The sequence below is a fragment of the Emys orbicularis genome, chromosome 10 (assembly GCF_028017835.1).
Source record: "Emys orbicularis isolate rEmyOrb1 chromosome 10, rEmyOrb1.hap1, whole genome shotgun sequence".
NCBI lineage: Eukaryota > Metazoa > Chordata > Testudines > Emydidae > Emys > Emys orbicularis.
In genome coordinates, this window is record NC_088692.1 from 38,286,915 (window position 1) to 38,305,304 (window position 18,390).

The 18,390-nt window shown below is 48.7% G+C and overlaps 1 protein-coding gene across 1 annotated transcript; it reads right to left on the minus strand.

Moving 5' to 3' along the window:
* Positions 1–383: 383 nt before the first annotated feature.
* Positions 384–17,323, minus strand: TEDC2 (tubulin epsilon and delta complex 2). Its single transcript, XM_065412379.1, has 10 exons — positions 17,269–17,323; positions 15,626–15,724; positions 14,553–14,608; positions 13,403–14,063; positions 9,403–9,456; positions 7,687–7,771; positions 7,152–7,260; positions 6,787–6,888; positions 3,906–4,120; positions 384–659 (listed from the first exon to the last, which is right to left on the minus strand). The coding sequence occupies exons 1-10, from the start codon at positions 17,292–17,294 to the stop codon at positions 513–515; spliced, it is 1,554 nt and encodes a 517-aa protein (XP_065268451.1). The 5' UTR covers positions 17,295–17,323; the 3' UTR covers positions 384–512.
* Positions 17,324–18,390: the final 1,067 nt, after the last annotated feature.

Here is an 18,390-nt window from a genome sequence, read left to right on the forward strand (position 1 = left end):
AGGACAAGTGCCATAGGACTGGACCGGACACTGGGTTGGTCTCTGAAAGACAGCTCCTCCAGCACCACACAGTACTGGTTCAGTACTGAGAGGGAAGAGCACCACCTAGCGATCCATCCCAGCAGCACTACTTCCCGCAGCACCTGGGTTTTCCATGGACATCTCCCATCTAAGCACCCATGTGGCTCAGCCCTTCTTAGCTTGGTGGATCAGACAGGATCATAGTTGGAGGTGATTCAGGTAAAGGACGGCACTATCCATGATAACCTGCTGGATGGTAAGCCCCAGGGTAGTGGTACTTCAAAGCCCTTGTCTTCAGAACCCCTCAGCTATCAGGTAGAGAAGATGACTGGATGACTTAAGAGAGAAACGGAGTTAGAAACCAGTGTAAAATTTAATTATTTTGTTTGACAAGTGGGCAGAGGGAAAAAAATTACTAGGAAAAGTTTAGTTCTTGGCTCTCTCTCTCTGGGCGTGGGGACGGCCGGCAGGATAGCAGGCTGGATTCAGGATCAGTCTGGCAGCTCATCATTCATCAGTACAGGGAACCGCTCGCCTCCTTCACAGAGTTGGGTGTAAACTGAGCGGTACAGATGAGATGGAGAATCATCATGAGGAAGCCTGGATTCCAGAATGGGGAGAAGCTCGGCTATCAAAACCTGGGTGGAAGCAAACACCACAGCAGCAGGTTGAAAGGCAGAGCACATTTCTAGGGCCTCCAAGTGGTTGTATGAAGCAGCAAAAGCTAGTCAGGGCATTATGGGTAATAATATCCAAATTGCTGAAGGATGGATTTCTTTCATCAGATTTAACTATCAAAGTGTCTATTCTCTGTTCATTGGGGATGCATCATAGAGTAACCCACAGTTACCCTATTACTAACACACCTTGTAGGGCAGCATGGTACAGATAATACTACTTATCCTTCACCACATATAGCTATACCACTCCCACGCGATGGCCCTCTCCTGGATTCTAGCTCCAGAGCTGTCTGACCCTACACAAGTCACTTACCCTCTGTGTCTCAGCCTCCATCCATTACAGTGAGAATGTCTGAGCCTTTGGAAGGAGCTTTGAAATCCACCCATGTACAAAGCTATGCAAATGGTAGGTCTGAAGTATGTGAGGGAGTGCTAAAACAACAGCGGCGTTCACACTTCTCCCAAAGGAGGTGACAGAAGCCCCTTTCCACCGGATTCATTTAAAACTAGACTAGTTCACATATCCAAGAAGACTGGGAAACAGTCCTTCCTTACTAGGCAGAAGGGCAATCTGACCCAACAGGATTCTTTAATTTCTATAGTTCTGGCATTCCCACCACCTAGGCCCCAGCAGCAAATGGTTAGGCCTGGGCCACAGACATATGGGCACTGGCGAGTTGGAAAGAGCCAGTTTATGTTGCACTCATTTGACTCACCCTCTGCGAAGTATTTCACCTATCTCTGGACTCCCAGAACTCACCCTACATAAAACATCTATCTATTTAGGGGGCAGTCACCTGCATAGGCGTGGGAACAAGAGGTGGGGCAGGTACTGCAGCACCCGCAGGTTTCATGGAGAAAAGTTTGCTGGTGCTGTCAGAACAAAGCTAGCATTATTATGTGATACTTGAGAATCCTGGAGCTGTGCTGCACCCATGTGGTGTAAGCAGGAATCACATTTTTTCACATTGCTTTTGAAAACACACAGTTTACAGTTTCGTTAGCTGGCTTTCAGCATCCCCACTATAACAAGTGTTCCAGCCCCAGTGGTCACCCTGATATCTAGGCAGGAGGTTTCAACCACCATTCTGTAAGGGGCACTGGGACAGGCCATAAACAGAGGCCTGACATTAAGTGACATTAAAGACAGGACTTAATCGCAGGAAGGTCTATTGTGTGACAGCAGGTGCAGAGGGATTTGCCAACAGCCAGGGCATGCAGTGAGAGACGTGCAGTTAGATAACAGTAAGGGCATGTCTACACTTGCCATTTAAAGCGGAAAAAGTCCCTTTTTTGCGCAAAAACCGTGGGAGCGTCTACACTTGCCAATGACTTTTTGCGGTGAAACTCAGAAGTTTCGCCACAAAAAGAAAACCACCTCCACAAGAGGCATACAGCTCTTACCAGTGATGCTTTTTGCGGTGATGTGCAAGTGAAGACACCTTCTTCCTGTTTACAGAGCTTTTAGCCTCCGCAGGATATCCCACAGTGCCTAGGTGACCACTCTGGCCAGCAGCTCTGCTGCTCTGACGCCAGGTAAACAGACATCCACCCCTCCCCAAGTAAAGCCCTGGGAACTCTGAAACTCCCCTTCCTGTTTTCTTGGCAAGTGCCCACTTATCATCTGGTCAGATGACAATGCCTGCTCCACGGAGAAAAGGATCCCCTGCCTGGAGCAATGCTGAGCTACTGGAGCTGATCAGTAGTATCAGCATTAAAGAGGAGGGAGAGGAGGCTGTGCAGGGACTCAGGATGCCCCGTGATCACCTCCCTCCCCTTCCCACAAGGCCTATCGTCAAAATGGAGAGAGCTGCACTGTGGGATAGCTGCCCTCAGTGTGCTGCTCTCATCCGCGATGGAAGTGCTGCAAATGTAAACACTCTCCGCCGCCTGTGGAAGTGAGTACACAAACCAGCGCTCTTCTTTCACCGGTTCACTATCACTGTTGAAACTGACAGCGCAAAAACTCTGCAAGTGTAGACACAGCCTAACTCTCCCTTTGCTCATGAAGGTTTCCTGCGCTGCTAGTGTTTCTTTTCCAACATGTCCCTCACTCAGCTCAGGTGACTGGCATGTCAAAGTGCAGCAGTAGGATGGCACAGGGGATGCCTTAATGGCTAAACCCTCACACTTCACCTCCGGTTGGAGGGCTCTTAGCCCAGTCTGGAGGTTCTAAGTGAGAGTTCAGTCCCGGGGAGTGGAGTCCGTACGGCTAAACCACTGCAAATAATTCAGGGCAATGGGCAATCCTTTGTGCCGAAGGCACCCAGCTCTGAGCTGGTGTGGAGATTGATCTCTCTTCTCATTCTTATTGGTGGACCAGCAAGGTCAAGGTCAATAGCAGGGCAGCCTGAGACTGAAGGAACGTGAATATAGTGCTCCTCTCTGGCCCCACGGGAGGGGCTAGACTGCTGATGGGTAGTACAGGGGAAGATCACAATGCAGGTGCACAACTGAGGCAACAGCCCCCAATGGGGTCTCTAGCTATTAATGTGACAAAGAATAGACTAGGATGTTCTCCCTACAGTAGCAGTATTAAGGGGGAGGGGGAAGGGGCCAACACCCCCCCCCCCGCACCCCCAACAAACTAAAAAAAGAACAAAGTCTAATAAACATGGTCTAGTTCCTGCAGTGTTGGACCAGCTTCTGCTGGTGAGAGAGAGAAGTTTTTGAGCTTACACAGAGCTCTTTTTCAGGCCTGGGAAAGGTACAGTATCAGGTACAGTAACAGGAGGTGGAACAGATTGTTTAGCACAAGTAGTTAATGACCAGAGAGGTGTTAACGGGACATTGCCTTGAATGGTCCCTTTAAATGAGTGTTAACTACTCATGCTAACCATCCATTCCACCTTGTAACTTCGCTCTGACTGTCTGAGTACATTTCCCAGCCGTGACTAAGAGCTCTGTGTAAACCCGAAAGCGTCTCTCTCACCAACAGAAGTTGGTCCAATAATTGCCTCATCCACCTCCGCTCTCTAATGCTCTAGTTCAATCAGAAGTTATGGCCTGGGTTATGCAGGAGCGAACTGGATGATCACAAGGGTCCCTTTTGGCCTTAAAAACGTATGCATCTTTGAAATGAATCAGAGCGTGACAGGACATGGACATGTTGAGCAAACCCCATGGCTTGGGAAATAGCTGCTGTGAGAACTAACTGTGCTGCTGCTGTTTTTCCCCCACCATGTATTTCTGCTGTTGAGTTACCTTCTGTATGTCGATTTGCTGGCGCAGCATCAGCACCTGCAGTTTCAAGGCAGCCATGTCCCTCAGCTCCTGGAAGCTGGAGTAAAAAAGGAGAGGTGTTGCCAGGACACCCATGTCCCCACATCTTCGTCCTCTGAGTGGAGCGCAATCTGCAGGGAAGGTCCCCGCACAGTGAGTACAGTCTGCCGGGTGTATCACCATCTGGGACTCCGCAGCTATTGGGGTGGGAGGGTACAAATAAAATCAGCAAGTGCCATTTGCTCTTCCAGAATTTGGGATGAATTTGGTGTTCATAAAAATTAAAAGTGATGGACTAGTAGTTATATATAGAACCAGGCACAGGCCAAGCTTCCGCTACACAGGGTGGCCAGTGCACCTCCCTCCTGACTTGCAACCTCCCTTACTAGTCCAGTCCCAGGCCCTTTCTAAGCAGAGACTGATGATGATTGTGACAAATTGTTGCAACGGCTTCAATTGTGACCAGAGATTTAAATCCTCGTCTCCACTAATGATAGATAAGGATACAATGATGTCACAGGTGGTCACCACTGTCATGGAACCCGTGAATTTTGCCATGTATTTCAACTTAACCACGAAGACAGCGAACATGTCTTGCATAAACAGGAAATAATCATGGCTTTAAAATTACTGGCAGTGTCAGCAGCAGTGAAGGAGTCAAAGTGGTTGGAACAGATGAACCCCTGAACACTAAACAGGACAACAGCAACAAAATACGAGTAAAATGGCAAAACTAAGCAATGAGCCGTGAAATTCATGAAATGTTTTGGGGTAAGTGGAGAAAAATTATTTTACAAATCGGCTTGATTTTACCAGAAAGACTAGTTGTGACAAGCACCTGGAAAGTGCAACACATAAGCACAAATGAGAGTCCTTAGAAGTGGAGGAAAACAGAAAACAAAACTTAAGAAAACAGTTACAGAGCTGTTAAAATTAACAGAAGCCGTTTCCTTACCCTTGACAATCCAACACTTAGAAGGTTTTTAGTATTCAACCTGCTCTAGTGCAGACCAGTTTTTAAAAGTTTTACTTACCCAAGGTTTTTGACTATCACATTCAAGAATTAAAAGAAAAGTTGCAAGCCTTTGAAGGAATCAGCATTGTAGCAGATGAAACTACTGATGCTGAAGACAGATATGGGCTTATTATTCTTGCTCTCTCCTTCCCAAACCAGCAGTGACAAAGTGGATACTTCAGCTGAAGGTGAACACAACAAGCTGGAAGGTTCTTTGCTGAATTTTGAGGTTTTGGAAGCAGTTAATTTTAAAACAGCAAGCTAGGCAATAAGGGAAACTGTTGAGAAATTCCCAATACCATTTGATCGCAGCACTGCAGTTGTGACAGATAATGCCAAAAACATGGGGAAATCTTGGGGTCGAGGCTTGAAACCTTTGTTTTTAAATGCTGTACACCTGACATGCATGGAAACATTTGCTTAACCTTTTGGCAAACTGTGAAGGAAAATATTTTTAAACGTAAATGAAATAAACCTGCTTGCCCTGCATGGAAAGCTCGCTTTCATGTGTTTTTAATAGAATAAGGGAAACGTCTTCGCATCCCACCAGCCCCAATAATAACCATATGGAACAGCTGGTTAAAAGCAGGTCTTTATAACCTTGCATATGCTGAGGATTACGTTTCGTGGGGTGTGGTTTTTGTTTTGTTTCTTACACAAAGGAGACTGGTCAGAGCAGTTCAGGTTGAAGAGATTGTTGATCTCTGCCAATCTGCAGCAGTTATTGAAGAATTGGAGGCTCTTAAGAAGTCTGCATCCCAAATCATGACTACTCTCATGGTTTACGAAGGGCCCACAGTTCGTGCTCATCAAGTGAAAAATGGCAAGTGTGATCTTGCGCTGGAGGCCGAGAGCTGCACTGAAACGTGCCAACATCCAGCAACAAAACCTGCACTTTTAGAAAACTCAAAACAATTAAGTTATACACGGAAACTGACTCAATATCCCACTTTTGCCAACCCGCTGACGCTTCTTTTAGGACATGCCATGTATTTCAGCCACATCAAGCAAAACACCGAAACATTTTTGAGGCCACAACATTTGAAAATATCCTACTGTATGAAGACAATATTCCAGCACAGAGAGTATATTGGACTTACTGGGAAGCATTTCAAGAACTGAGCAGTGATGACATTTTACAGGTCTGGAGAAGCATGAAACCCTGATTTCCAGTTCTTGCAGTGGTTACCCTGTGATGCTTAACAGCACCAGTCAACAGTGTGGACACAGAAAGATCATTCTCATCTTTAATAACGTGTTCAGGGATGAGAGATGTTGCATCAAAAGTGACACACTCAATATATAACTTGGACCAAAAATCACAGCCGCGTGTAAATGGAAATTAACAAAATAACTTGGTGATCCTTTTTGGTTATAAAATCAAACACTTTCCTGTTATAGTTGTTTGAAAAAAGTATTGTACAAAAATAAAAAATTCTAAAATAGCTTACTTTTGCAAAGAAAATAAAGCTATATTGCATTAAACTCTATTTGTTTAGCAGAAACATTGCACTGTTTGTATTAATAAATGCATATTTATATTCACATTCGCTTATTACACAATTATTTTGTTGCTGTGACCATAGCATGAATTTTTTTTTTATTGTGACTGTGCCGTAAATTATGCATAATTTTACTGTGACAAAATCATATCCATAATGCTAGACTAGTCTCTTTAACCCACCAGTAATATTAACACACCCTGTCCATGAGTTCCCCCTCTCTCAGCTGCATCTTTGACATTTTATCTAACAACATGGGTCTCAGGCTAATCACAAGCACCAAACTATTGCTCAAACAGGGCAGGCTGCTTAGACACTTGACCATTACAGCAGATATTGGCCTCACCTGCTCGCAGCAGCTGCAGCTTGTGCAGACACTGGGATGCTGCGTCTTGCAGGCCTTCCAGGGTCAGGAGACATTCGTACTCTCTCTTCCACGTTGGGTGGCCTGGAGGAGAAGCGGAGAGGAAAACTAGCAGGCCCAGAGGTATGAAATTACACAGAACCATCACGATTCAGTAATTCTGTTACTTCCCAAGCCCACACCAGCAAGTGAAAGGTACCATATCTGACTACTCCAAAGCAGGGAAGGGGACTGTCACCTGTCTCCTCCATTGCTCTGGTCTCCTTAAGCCACAGACAGCTGAGTACACCTGGTAAGACACAGGCAGGTGGGGAAATAATTTGAGCTGCCATTAGTGCATTTCTTACCTGTGGTCTCAGCTTCCATGTACTGGCTCAGGAGAGAATGTGCATCACGCAGGACCATCACCTCCTCTTCTATCTCTGCAGGACTAAAGGCTGGTGCAGAGGAACAAAACTTATAGCAGCTTAAGGAGCATTTCCTTTAGATCCAGGTGTGAGCATGGCAAACCCCTTCCTTCAGTCACCACCCTCATGCCCAGAGCTTAGTTCTTTGGGATTCCAGGACAGATGTAAAGGGCAAGCAGCACACAAGATGACACTGCAGAGGATGGAGGTGGTGGGGGAGAGAAAGGATGTCTAAATGTGTTGTTTACTAATGGCTCTGTTTGTCTGCATTAAAATACCCAAGTTTCCGCAAACAGGGAAGAACTGCAGTGGGAATGGAACCCTTTCCACGAGCTCTGGATGGAACTCTTTCTGTCACAGGCACAGCTCCTGGAGACGGGGTACCTCTCCAATGGTTTGAAGAGGATGCCCATCAAGCTGCACCATGTGGCTGCATGCCATCATCTAAAGGGGCAGGAGAGGTAAAAAAGGATACGGTCGCCTGCATTCTCTCTAGAAAGCGACTCCTTGCAGCAGCTGTGGCTGAGCTGCTTTGGCACAGATGACACTTCTCCCACAGTCTGAAAATTCAAGACAAGCGGGGGGGGGGGTTAGGGAATTATACACACAGAGGCCACAGATCTTCCTGCACACGGTACAATATTCCCCAGAGAACCTGTATGATTTCTACCAGCTTCTCCTTAGATGAAAGATTTCCAAGGTTTCTCTAATTCAGCGTGTTACGGCAGGACAGCATGTGTGGGAAGAGGCATGATGGTGCCAACTCTCCACTAGGGTGCTCCAGGAACATTATAATGGACGTCAGCAAGGTGGGCAGACAGATCCCAGGAATCTTGTGTTCGAGGGGTCTCTTGGGAACACAGTGCCTTATACAAAGAATGGAGGAGGAGTGCTGACAGTGGGATATGTTCCACTTACACAAGGTCTCCATAATTCTGCACTGACCCAACCACCTACAAGAATATGGCCACATGACACTAAGTATTTCAGCCACACTCCAGAAACCTACTGCAAAAAATGAGGGATAGCAGCAGTACATTTAAAATAACTATCCAGTATGTGGCTGGCTGAACCATGGGCTAGTGTGTCCCACTCCTAGATTAAGTTTTAGCTCTGTCAAGACGGATCATTTTAAAACTGCACTGTCAGAGGAAACTTGTAATGAGAAACAGCAAGGTTAATGGAATAGGAAAAAAAAGATATTACCCTGTTAGATACATTTCCCCTGTAAGGGAACTTTGGGGACGCAGAGCTAAACTGGTAGGTTATTTTCACTTTGCCATGTAAGTTCAAAGAAGCAGTAAAGAGACTAAAATTGCACAGAAAAAATCAGAGAAATCTATGTACTTGGCTAACAGATGACTAGCAGGTGACTTGATGATAATCTGCAAGCATTTGGAAGGTGCCAATTCCCAAGAAGGGGAGAAATTGTTTGGGACACTATCCACTCGCTAGGTGCAATGTTAGGAACAAACGTGTGTATCTGGCCCTGAATTCAGACTGGAAATTACAGGTTTCTAACCCTTAGAAGAGGGAGGTTCTGGAAAAACCTAACTAGTTTTAAGATGAAGCTTGATAAATTCACAGATTCACATGACAGGTGGCCTGCAATAGCAGGGGACTGGACTCGGTGATTCTTCCAGTCCTACTTATGCTGAGCATCAAGACAGACATCACCCCAGTGGGTTCTACTAAACTGTGGAATGATCTCCCAAAGGAAGTGGGTCAGAGCCCCATTGTTTGGGAAGTTGAAAATCAGACCAACAAAAGCACTGGGACTGGCAGGGGTTGGTCTCTAACTTCTATGACAGAGTATTTGGAAATACGTTTGCACCACTGCAAAGTTATATACAGGCTAAAGACCATGACTTTCCTTGGAATTCTTCAGATTTTTAAAATGTTGGGGTGAATTTCGTAAGCTTTCGTGCCCTTGGAAGTGACAGTGTACTGCCACTGGCAGGCTCCATGCAAGCTCCCATGCACAGCTCTGCCAAGGTCCCTCAAGTCTGATCTGCAGCAATCCCTGCTATTCCAGTCTCAGGCTTTCCACACAGCTCTGCCAATGCCCCTCAAATGCTGCAGCATTTTTTAGGCTTCCTCTCCATCAGGCTGCAAAGCCCAGGCCCCTCCCTTTACACCTCCCCCGCCACCAGAAAAGAACCCCAAGTAGGACTGGTGGTCATAGCTTTACCTGGAGTTCCTGGAATAGGCTTTCCTATAGGGAAGCGGTAGCTTCAACAAAGACCTGCAAAGAAGAGAGTCTTCAGTAACGACTGCCAAAGAGCAGCAGAGCAGGATCAGGACACTGTACCCTGTTCCTAATCTTTTATTTGAGGATAGTGATGTCTACATTTGCAACAAATTTAGTGCTGGTGAAAAGCGCCAGCCTGACCGCTCTGGAGACTGAATCCTCCATGCATTGAACTACAGCACCAGCCAGCGGAAGCATCCCCCAAGCTGCCCAATCAACCATCTCCAGCGAGCCCTGAAGAAATAGGATCTGCATGGCTCAGAGTGACCACTGAGCAGCCTGAGAAGAGCCACGACTATCCATCACCATCACTCTGAGAGAGAGGGGGGCTGGCCACCTGGAGCTGAGAGGCTCTGTGCATGTGTCCAAACCCCATGGCGATCCCATCCCATAAGCTGGAACACAGACTTGGAAGCAGGATCTACCAGCAGCTGCAGGGTGAAGGCTGCCCAAGCTAAAGGGAGCTGCCACTGCAGGTTGATGAGGGCTGGACACATTGAAATCTCTCACTAACGACCATCATCATGGCTGTGCCTAGCGAGGCTCAGCAGCCCCAGCAGCATTGCTCCAAGGCAGCGTCAGTGACACGTGAAGAAGTGGAAGAAAAATGGGGGGCATTTTATCTTTCTCTTCCTCATAGAAGAGACTAGGGGAGCTGAATTGTGGAGTGAAATCTCTCATAAATTACTTTTGCAAAAACCTGGGCTGCCAGTTTATAGCTAACTAAGCACATGCACACACACAGTAAGCACTGCAGTGCTGCATTAACGAAGATTTTAAACAAATTAGCATATTCAAATGCTGGCTCCCCCAGCAACACTAATTAAGTTTCCTTGTGCACACTGCATTGCTATGTGAACGGTGTCATCTTTTAGGGTTACCATATTTCAGCAAGCAAAAAAGAGGACGGGAGGAGCCCCGCCCTAGCCCCGCCCCCATCCTGCCCTAGCCCTGCCCCTGCCCCTCCCACTTCCCGCCCCCTCAGAACCCCCAACCCTCCCCCCCGCTCCTTGTCCCCTGACTGCCCCCTCCTGGGACCCCTGCCCCTAACTGCCCCCCAGGACTCCACCCCCTACCTAAGCCTCCCTGCCTCTTGTCCCCTGACTGCCCCCTCCTGAGACCCTCCCCCCATCCTAACTGGCCCCCTAAGACCCTACCCCCTACCTGTACCCTGACTGCTCCAACCCTTATCCACACCCCCACCCCTAGACATACCCCTGGGACTCCCACGCCCCATCCAACCACTCCCCACCCCCTGACAGCCCCCCCCCAGAACTCCCGACCCATCTAAACCTCTCTGCTCCCTGTCCCATTGACTGCTCCGATCCCTCTCTCCACTCCTGCCCCCTGACAGCCCCCCCCAGAACTCCCAACCCCCCTCCTCGCTCCTTGTCCCCTGACTGCCCCCTCCTGGGACCCCTGCTCCTAACTGCCCTCCAGAACCCCACCCCCTACCTAAGCCTCCCTGTTCCTTGTCCCCCTAACTGCCCCCTCCTAAGACCCTCCCCACCCTAACTGCCCACCCTACCTCCACCTGTACCCTGACTGCCCAAAACCTTATCCACACCCTCCCCCAGAAATCCTCCCCCCCGAACTCCCGACTTCGCCTAATGTCTCTGTGAATTTGCTCAGGAACGGCCTGAGCCGTTCGTCCCGGCAGGCTGGCTGGCAGGGGAGGAGGAGCGGGGGAGGAGCTCCAGACTGCCCGAGGCGATCTGCGAATGCAGGGAGGGACGGAGTGATCTCTGCTGCAGGGGAGAGGAGGAGGGGCTCTCTCTGGCTGTCAGAGCCTCATGTAAGTGGCACCATCCGGCCGGCTGCCCTGTTAGCCGCGCACGCTCTGCATGGGGGGAGGGGGGGGAGGGGAAGTCCGGACATTTACAAATTCCCTCCGGACGCTATTTTTAGCTCAAAAATCCGGACATGTCCGGGGGAATCCGGATGAATGGTAACCCTATTATCTTTTGCCTTCATGCAGACACATGAGGCAGATAAGTTGTAGCAGCAGCAGAAATCATAACTGCATTTCCTGGTTTGGGTGCAAGTCACACCTGAACTGCATTGCTCCAGTAACAGTTTTTGTATTTCCCTTTTTTTTATTTAAACATTATATATTAAAACAGTGATACTCAGACCTCAGTGGATCAGGTGCCAAATTAGCGATCAACATTACCCAAATGAGCCACAGTTGTGTGACGCCATTGGTTCATTTACTATTTTATATATTATTCTCACAGCAAAATGACTGCTCAAGTATTATTTTATCAACTACAATTGGTTAACATAGTAAAAGCATCCTTTTTTAATTATTAACCAATCCAAGTTATTAACCAATCACACGGTTTTAAAATCATGTGCTGCAAAGAGTCACAGGAGACACATTAAAGAGCCACTTCCAGCTCATGAGCCTCAGTCTGAGTATCACTGTATTAAAACAAGACACTGATTGATTTGATTGATTTGACAGTGTTCTTATTGGCCAAAATTTTCCAAAGCACCTAAGTGACTTAGAAGCTTAAGTCCCATTGACTTCTAATAGGATTTAGGCACTTTTGAAAAATTTAAGCATCAACTAAATTCAGTTTTCACATATCCCATGCATAACTCCAGAGAAATCAATGGGCAAAATATGTTAAATCCAGGTAGAATCTTCCCAGGCTGTAGTGGTCACTGTATCATATTCCTAAGAGAAACACTTCTGTACAGATCAAGATGCTCTTCATTAATCATATGTTTTTGCAATACATCAAAGGCACCAGTTGGGATTAAGTCTATGTCAGCTTTGCTTAGTGTGAAGCCATTTTTGGGGAGTATAAAAAATGGAATTCAAAACATTTAACTGACAGAAAGAGAGGATCTAAAATAAAACAAAGGTCCAAGGGAATTTTACTAAGCAAACTTTGGAAAATAGTCACAGCTGGGCTAAGAAACATCATCCAAGGGGTTATTTTTATTAAATTTGGTTAAAGTTATACGTAGGCTTGGAAGAATTCACTTTTTATCAGAAAATGTCAATACAGGTCGATTTCACCATAGACACTCAAATCAGTGAAAAAAACCATCCATCCATAACAGAAATTTACATCTAGGCAAAGTAAGAAAAATCCTACTTGAGAACTTATTGGAGTTGGATTGAAGGCTACTTCCTTTGTACTGTATATTTTGACATGTGATTTGACAATTTGTATATTAACTGTTATAAAGCTTTAACCTTTTGAATCTCAGTATCTGCTGTCATTAAATAATTAATTTGACCCCCCCCCAATAATTTCCACCAATTGTGAAAATTTAAATTGAGAAATTTAAAAAAAAAAGTTTGAAACACATAATTTTGTGTAACTATGAAAATTTAAGTCAATAAAAATAAAAAAAACTTAAAAATAAACATTGGTATTATCCTTCAAAATTATAAAAACAACAAAAACTGAATTCTGCCAAGCATAGTTATAAGCATCTAAAAATAGGGGCCTCCTTGATAATTCTAAAGCAGGGGCGGGCAAACTTTTTGGCCTGAGGGCCGCATCGGGTTTTGGAAATTTTATGGAGGGCCGGTTAGGGGGGCATGGCCCAGCCCCCACCCCCTATCTGCCCCCGCCCCGCTTCTCGCCCCCTGATGGCTGCCCCAGGAGCTCGCAGCCCCACCGCCCAGAGCATTGCGCGGGCGGCGGGGCGAGGCTGCAGGGGAGGGGGAACAGCAGGGGAGGGGCTGGGGGCGAGCCTCCCGGGCCAGGAGCTCAGGGGCCGGGCAGGAGGGTTCCGCGGGGTGGATGTGGTTTGCCCACCTCTGTTCTAAAGGCAACATTGGGGGCAGCAATGACACAGAACTAGGCCCCAGTGAATGCTAGGAAAGATCAGCTCCTGTGGGGACGAGCTGAGAAGAGAAATGGAGTTTGAATACTGAACAAACTAAGATTCCTAGTGCCTGCTGACGAGAACGTACCCCTTTTCCTGGAGGGTGAATGTGCGGGCCGTGGTACTCCCCACAGGGATATCTCCTGCTGTATGGCTCTGTGTCACTGGAGACTCTGCCAAGGAACCAGGACAATCATTCTCTGGATCAATTCCCTGTAGGATGACATCTACCGAGTTTTCGCCACTAGCAGAGCCTCCAAAGGAAGAAGAGCTCTGCTGCTGGTGCAGGGGAGAGCTGGGCAAGCCAGATGGTTCTGCAGCAGCACAGAACTCTTGCTGAATCACACTGGCAGTGGGCACAGTCTTCCTCGCTTGTTGGAGGGCAGCCCCTTTAGTCAAGCCCTTCCCAGCCACCTTTGGAGCCCTGGAGCTCTGACTGGTGGGTGCTTTCACAGGATCAGTCCTGTAGGGAGCTTTCAGCATATAGGCTGAGAGCTTTTTGGAAGAGGCAGCCTTTTTGCACACAGATGTCACCTTGATGGTCTTAGGGACACTCTCTTTAGACAAGGGTGCCTGCTGCATTCTAACAGCGCTGGTAGCAGGTTTCTTCTCTGCTGCCTTCTTTCCTTCTGCAGCTCCTAGGGCCTCCGAAGGATTTCGCAGGGTGCTTTTCCGGACTCTTAATGCTCTCTCCAGGGCTCTGTTCAGCAGCTCCAGCTCCTCCAGTTCCTTGGGTGAAGGCTCACTCTCTACAAGAGCAGAAGGTGTATCAGGAAGCCATACTGACCAAGCCCCTTCCTTCCCCATTCCTCACTATACTGGCTCACTCCTCTGGATTTCTCAGAGGAGACCATCGTCTATAACAAGGAAGCAGAGGGACTTTTCACTACACTCCTGCAGTCTCGGGTTGGAAAACTCCTGAAAGAGTCAGGATGGATGGCAACCGTGCAGAACCTGACATCTCTCCACAGTGACCAACCCTTCCACAAACAGGTGACATTCACAGACGTCCCTTTCAGGCTTGCACCTGTGGTGGCAAGACCCGTAGCTGGATTCTGATCTCAGTTACCCAGGTGTGAATCCAGATTAAATCCATGGAAGTCAACAGAGGCACAGAAGAGAATCAGGCCCCTTGTTAGCAGGGAACATCAGAGGGAATTCCCAGGAAGCAGATTAGATCATCACCGACCAGACTGAGCACGGACACAACACAGAGATGGCAAGAAGAAAAGGCTCACCTTGGTCACCCTTTCGGCAATTCTCTGGCTTTGGACTCTCAGGAGTTTGCACTTTCCTGGGGAGGGGGAAACAAACACAGAACACATGAAGGATGTGACTGTACTCTGACAGCCAGGGTTAACAACGATATAAGTGCCCCCTATCCTTTGAGCAGGGCCTGGCCAGCAGGAGAATTTCAGGGGACACTAGACAGCCCAAAGCACACACAACCCTTTAGTCAGTCCTCCCTTCTCTTCTGCAGGGAGGCACCGTTCACTGGACAGTATTGCATTGGTAGAGCTGGGGGTGAGAAAAGACATAGGACACAAACAGCAGGAGGCGCTTCAGGTCAGGACTGGGGAGGGAGATATTTGCTTAATGCTTCATTCAGGCTAGCAATACAGAGCAATCCCTTCACAAGCACAAAAAGCATATCCATGAAAACAGAAAAGCACAGCTCCAGAGCAGGGGATTATTACCTGGTACTGTAGCAACTAAAAGGGTTTTATTATTGGCTGCATGATGAGCACAAGGCTGTGCCACATTCACAGGAAGTCAGACGCTGGGAGATCAGTACTGGAATGCTGAGGATTTTTTTTTTTTTTAAAGCAGCTTGCGAAAGAATATGCACAAGAATAAAGGATTTTTTATCACAAGTCTTGCACACCCTGCCATGACCCAGGGCGCCAAAATGGAACCCACTAAGGGAAGAAGGAAGTAGGTTTGTGCTCACTTTTTTTTCTTGTTTATGATGGACAAACAACCCCAACCCTTTATGACCTTCTCTAAGAATTTTTTTTCAGCTTATATTCTTACATTAGACATCAAGGTCTGCCCTGTTTTTCTAGGAGACACTCTGGACAACCAGAAAGCTATTAGGATTATGACATCAGAGACAGTATACCGGTGAAACACAATTTGTTACCACACAGAGTCTCGATGGTAGAGCTGGGAATAAAATCCAGCTCTCCCAACTCCTGCTCCTGAGTTTTAGCCACTAGGCTATGTTCCCTCCTTGCCTCTACAAGACATCGAGCAATGCAGGTATCTTTAGCAGCTTTCAGTCATCTTTTGCCACCCACTGACGACTCACCAGTCTCCAAGAAGGGCCCGACACAGGGTTAGATTGTCCTCTAGCTTCTTCTTTTGCTCAGCACAGTCTTCCAGGGCCTGACTGAGAATGGAAGCCAGCCTGGAAATGGAACCACAGTTAGGTTTTCCTTTCATCCTATTGCATTACAAATGCCATTGCCTCCTGCTTTGCACGCTGCTTTACCAGAAGGGCTATATTTTAACCCATCTGCATCCACCCCAGATTAGGCACTTGGGGAAACCATGGACTGGCAGTCCTTCTGGGTGGATTGAAAACAAATACAAAACATTTTAACCATAACAACAGGGCTTTGCTCCTCTCCAAGGACTGTATGAACATGAATTCAACCTCCCAGGCACTGTGTGATCTTTGGTACATCAATGAATCTCTCAGGGCCACTGGAAGGATCAGGGTCCTGGCTTGCAACACCCTGCTATAACCACTAGGAACAAAGACGTGGGTTTTACCTACAAAAGCTTATGCCCAAATAAATCTGTTAGTCTTTAAAGTGCTGTGCCACCAGACTCCTAAGGCTTCCTCAAGCAGCCCTTCTCCACCCCCTCCCCCTACACATAGGTCCACTGAGCGAGGAAGGGCTGCAGCATCAGGCTCTACAAGCATGCACTATTCCTGAATTCTTTGGGTACAAAGGACTCCACTCCAGCTGCAATATACAGCCCTGCCCCCTCAGCTCTTCCCTTTCTCCTGTGAGGCCCTACTGTCTCTCAGTAGAATCACAGCTTTCCTTTGTAAAAAGTTTCTAATCTTCAGAGGTGTGGAGAGGAGTTTGGAAATGTAACGAGAGGGCAAAAACCCCAAATTCGGTATTTCTAAGCCAGTCACATGATTTTGAGGCCTGGTTCATGGCATTTCAGCACTTGGGGATAGCAATCCTGAGGGAGGGGGAGGGGAGAGCAAGGCTTTTGCTATAAGCCTTCAAATGTGGGGGGAAGAATGGGGGGTTTGCACCTCCCCTCAGGGACCTCCATAGGGATTAAAGAAGGAGGAATACAGCTATAAGCAGAGGTGGTTCTTTCTCTCCCCCACATCCCCGCTTGGGTACACAGATCCCCAAGGTCCCCCTCCTCGCCTGGTGCAGCAAGAACTCCCCATCCCAATTCAATCTACATCAGCCCAGCCCTGGAACACAATACACCCCATCCCGCAGTCTCCCTTGGGGACCCCAGCTAGCTAGCCCCGCAGGAACCTGTCAGCCCCACTCCCACCACCTGCATTATACCGCTCCATTGGGGACCACAGCTAGCTAGTCCCCCAGGAGCCTGCCAGCCCCATTATACCGCTCCATTTGGGACCCCAGCTAGCTAGCCCCCTAGGAGCCAGCCAGCCCCATTATACCACTCCATTGGGGACCCCAGCTAGCTAGCCCCCCCAGGAGTCAGCCAGCCCCATTATAGCGCTCCATTGGGGACCCCGGCTAGCTAGCCCCCAGGACCCTGCCAGCCCCTCTCCCTACCTCTCCATTGGGGACCCGCAACTAGCTAGTCCCGCAAGACCCTGCCAGCCCCCTTCACCCAGCGAAGCTGCACACCAAGGCCCGGCCCTGCCCACAGCGCTAGGGAGGAGACGCAGCCCCGGCCCGGAGTCACGGGGTGCAAGCTGTGGGGGGCCGCGCACGCCCCTACCTGTGGGCACGGCCGGCCGGCAGCATGATGCGTAGAGGGCAGGGGGCGGGCACGAGACACCCCTCGCGCTCTCCGCTGCTTCCTGCAAACTGCCGCCGCCGCCGCAAGCTCCGCCCCGCCGGGCTAGCTCCGCTTAGCGCAGGCCGGGCCGCAGCTGCGCGCTGCCTTCCCCGCCCACAAGTGTCCGTGTCCCCTTTGCTGGGCCGGGAGCCGGTCACGGTGCCAGCTCAGCCAGGGCCGCGGGGAGCAGGAGCGTCTGGCCCGGGGGCAGGGTCATCGCCCTATAGCGCCGTGCTACGGGGATCCACCCAGGGTACGTCTACATGGGGGCACGTAGGGGAGTGACTCTGAATTTACTGCGCTATAGGTTAGGTCGATGTAAGCGGTCTTGTCTACAGTACCCGCCGGATTGGCACGCAGCGATCGATCCAGCGGGGTTGATAAATCGACTGCTGAGAGCTCTCCAGTACTCCACCAGAACGAGAAGCACAAGTGGAGTCGACGGGAGAGTGTCAGCTGTCGACTTACTGCAGTGAAGCCATCCCGGTAAGTAGATCTAAGTACGTTGACTTCAGCTACGCTATTCACGTAGCTGAAGTTGCGTATCTTAGATCAACCCCGCAAGGTAGTGTAGACAAGCCCCTAGTCGTGGTAGCCGCTATAAGTGCCTCTCAACCCCAGTATCAACCCCCTTGCCTGCTGAGCTGTGTAGAGTCAGTGTTGATGTAGTTAGGGTGACGCAGTGTCATTGCAGACCAGTGGTCCCCAAACTGGGGGGTGTGGAGAAATGTCCGAGGGCTGCGGTGGGGCCCAGGTCAGCCCCACAGGGGGCAGGAAGGCAGCGCCATCCAGCTCTGCTCTGTCCCCAGCTCTGCTCCAGCCCCACTCCCAGCTGCAGCTGGGGTCCAGCTGCAGCTGGGGTCCAACTCTACTCCTGGCTGCAGCCCCGGCCTTTGCTCTGGGCCCCGACCATGGCTCCCAAACGCTGTTCCCCGGGGAGGGTGGTGTAGACAGGTTCCATTACAGGTAAGGAGGGCATGATGGAAAAAATTTGGTGTAGACAGTGTGTTGCTTACGTCAACTGTTACTGGCTTTCAGGAGTGCACAATACCCTACGCTGAC

What these genes read in the sequence shown, in the direction of transcription:
- TEDC2 (XM_065412379.1), bottom strand. Translation starts at nt 17,294, where the DNA reads ATGCTGCCGGCCGGCCGTGCCCACAG. An exon ending in CATGGAAGCTGAGACCACAG is followed by an intron (nt 6,889 to 7,151) that starts GTAAGAAATGCA and finishes CTTCTCCTCCAG; the next exon opens with GCCACCCAACGTGGAAGAGA. An exon ending in AGCAAATCGACATACAGAAG is followed by an intron (nt 660 to 3,905) that starts GTAACTCAACAG and finishes GCTTCCACCCAG; the next exon opens with GTTTTGATAGCCGAGCTTCT.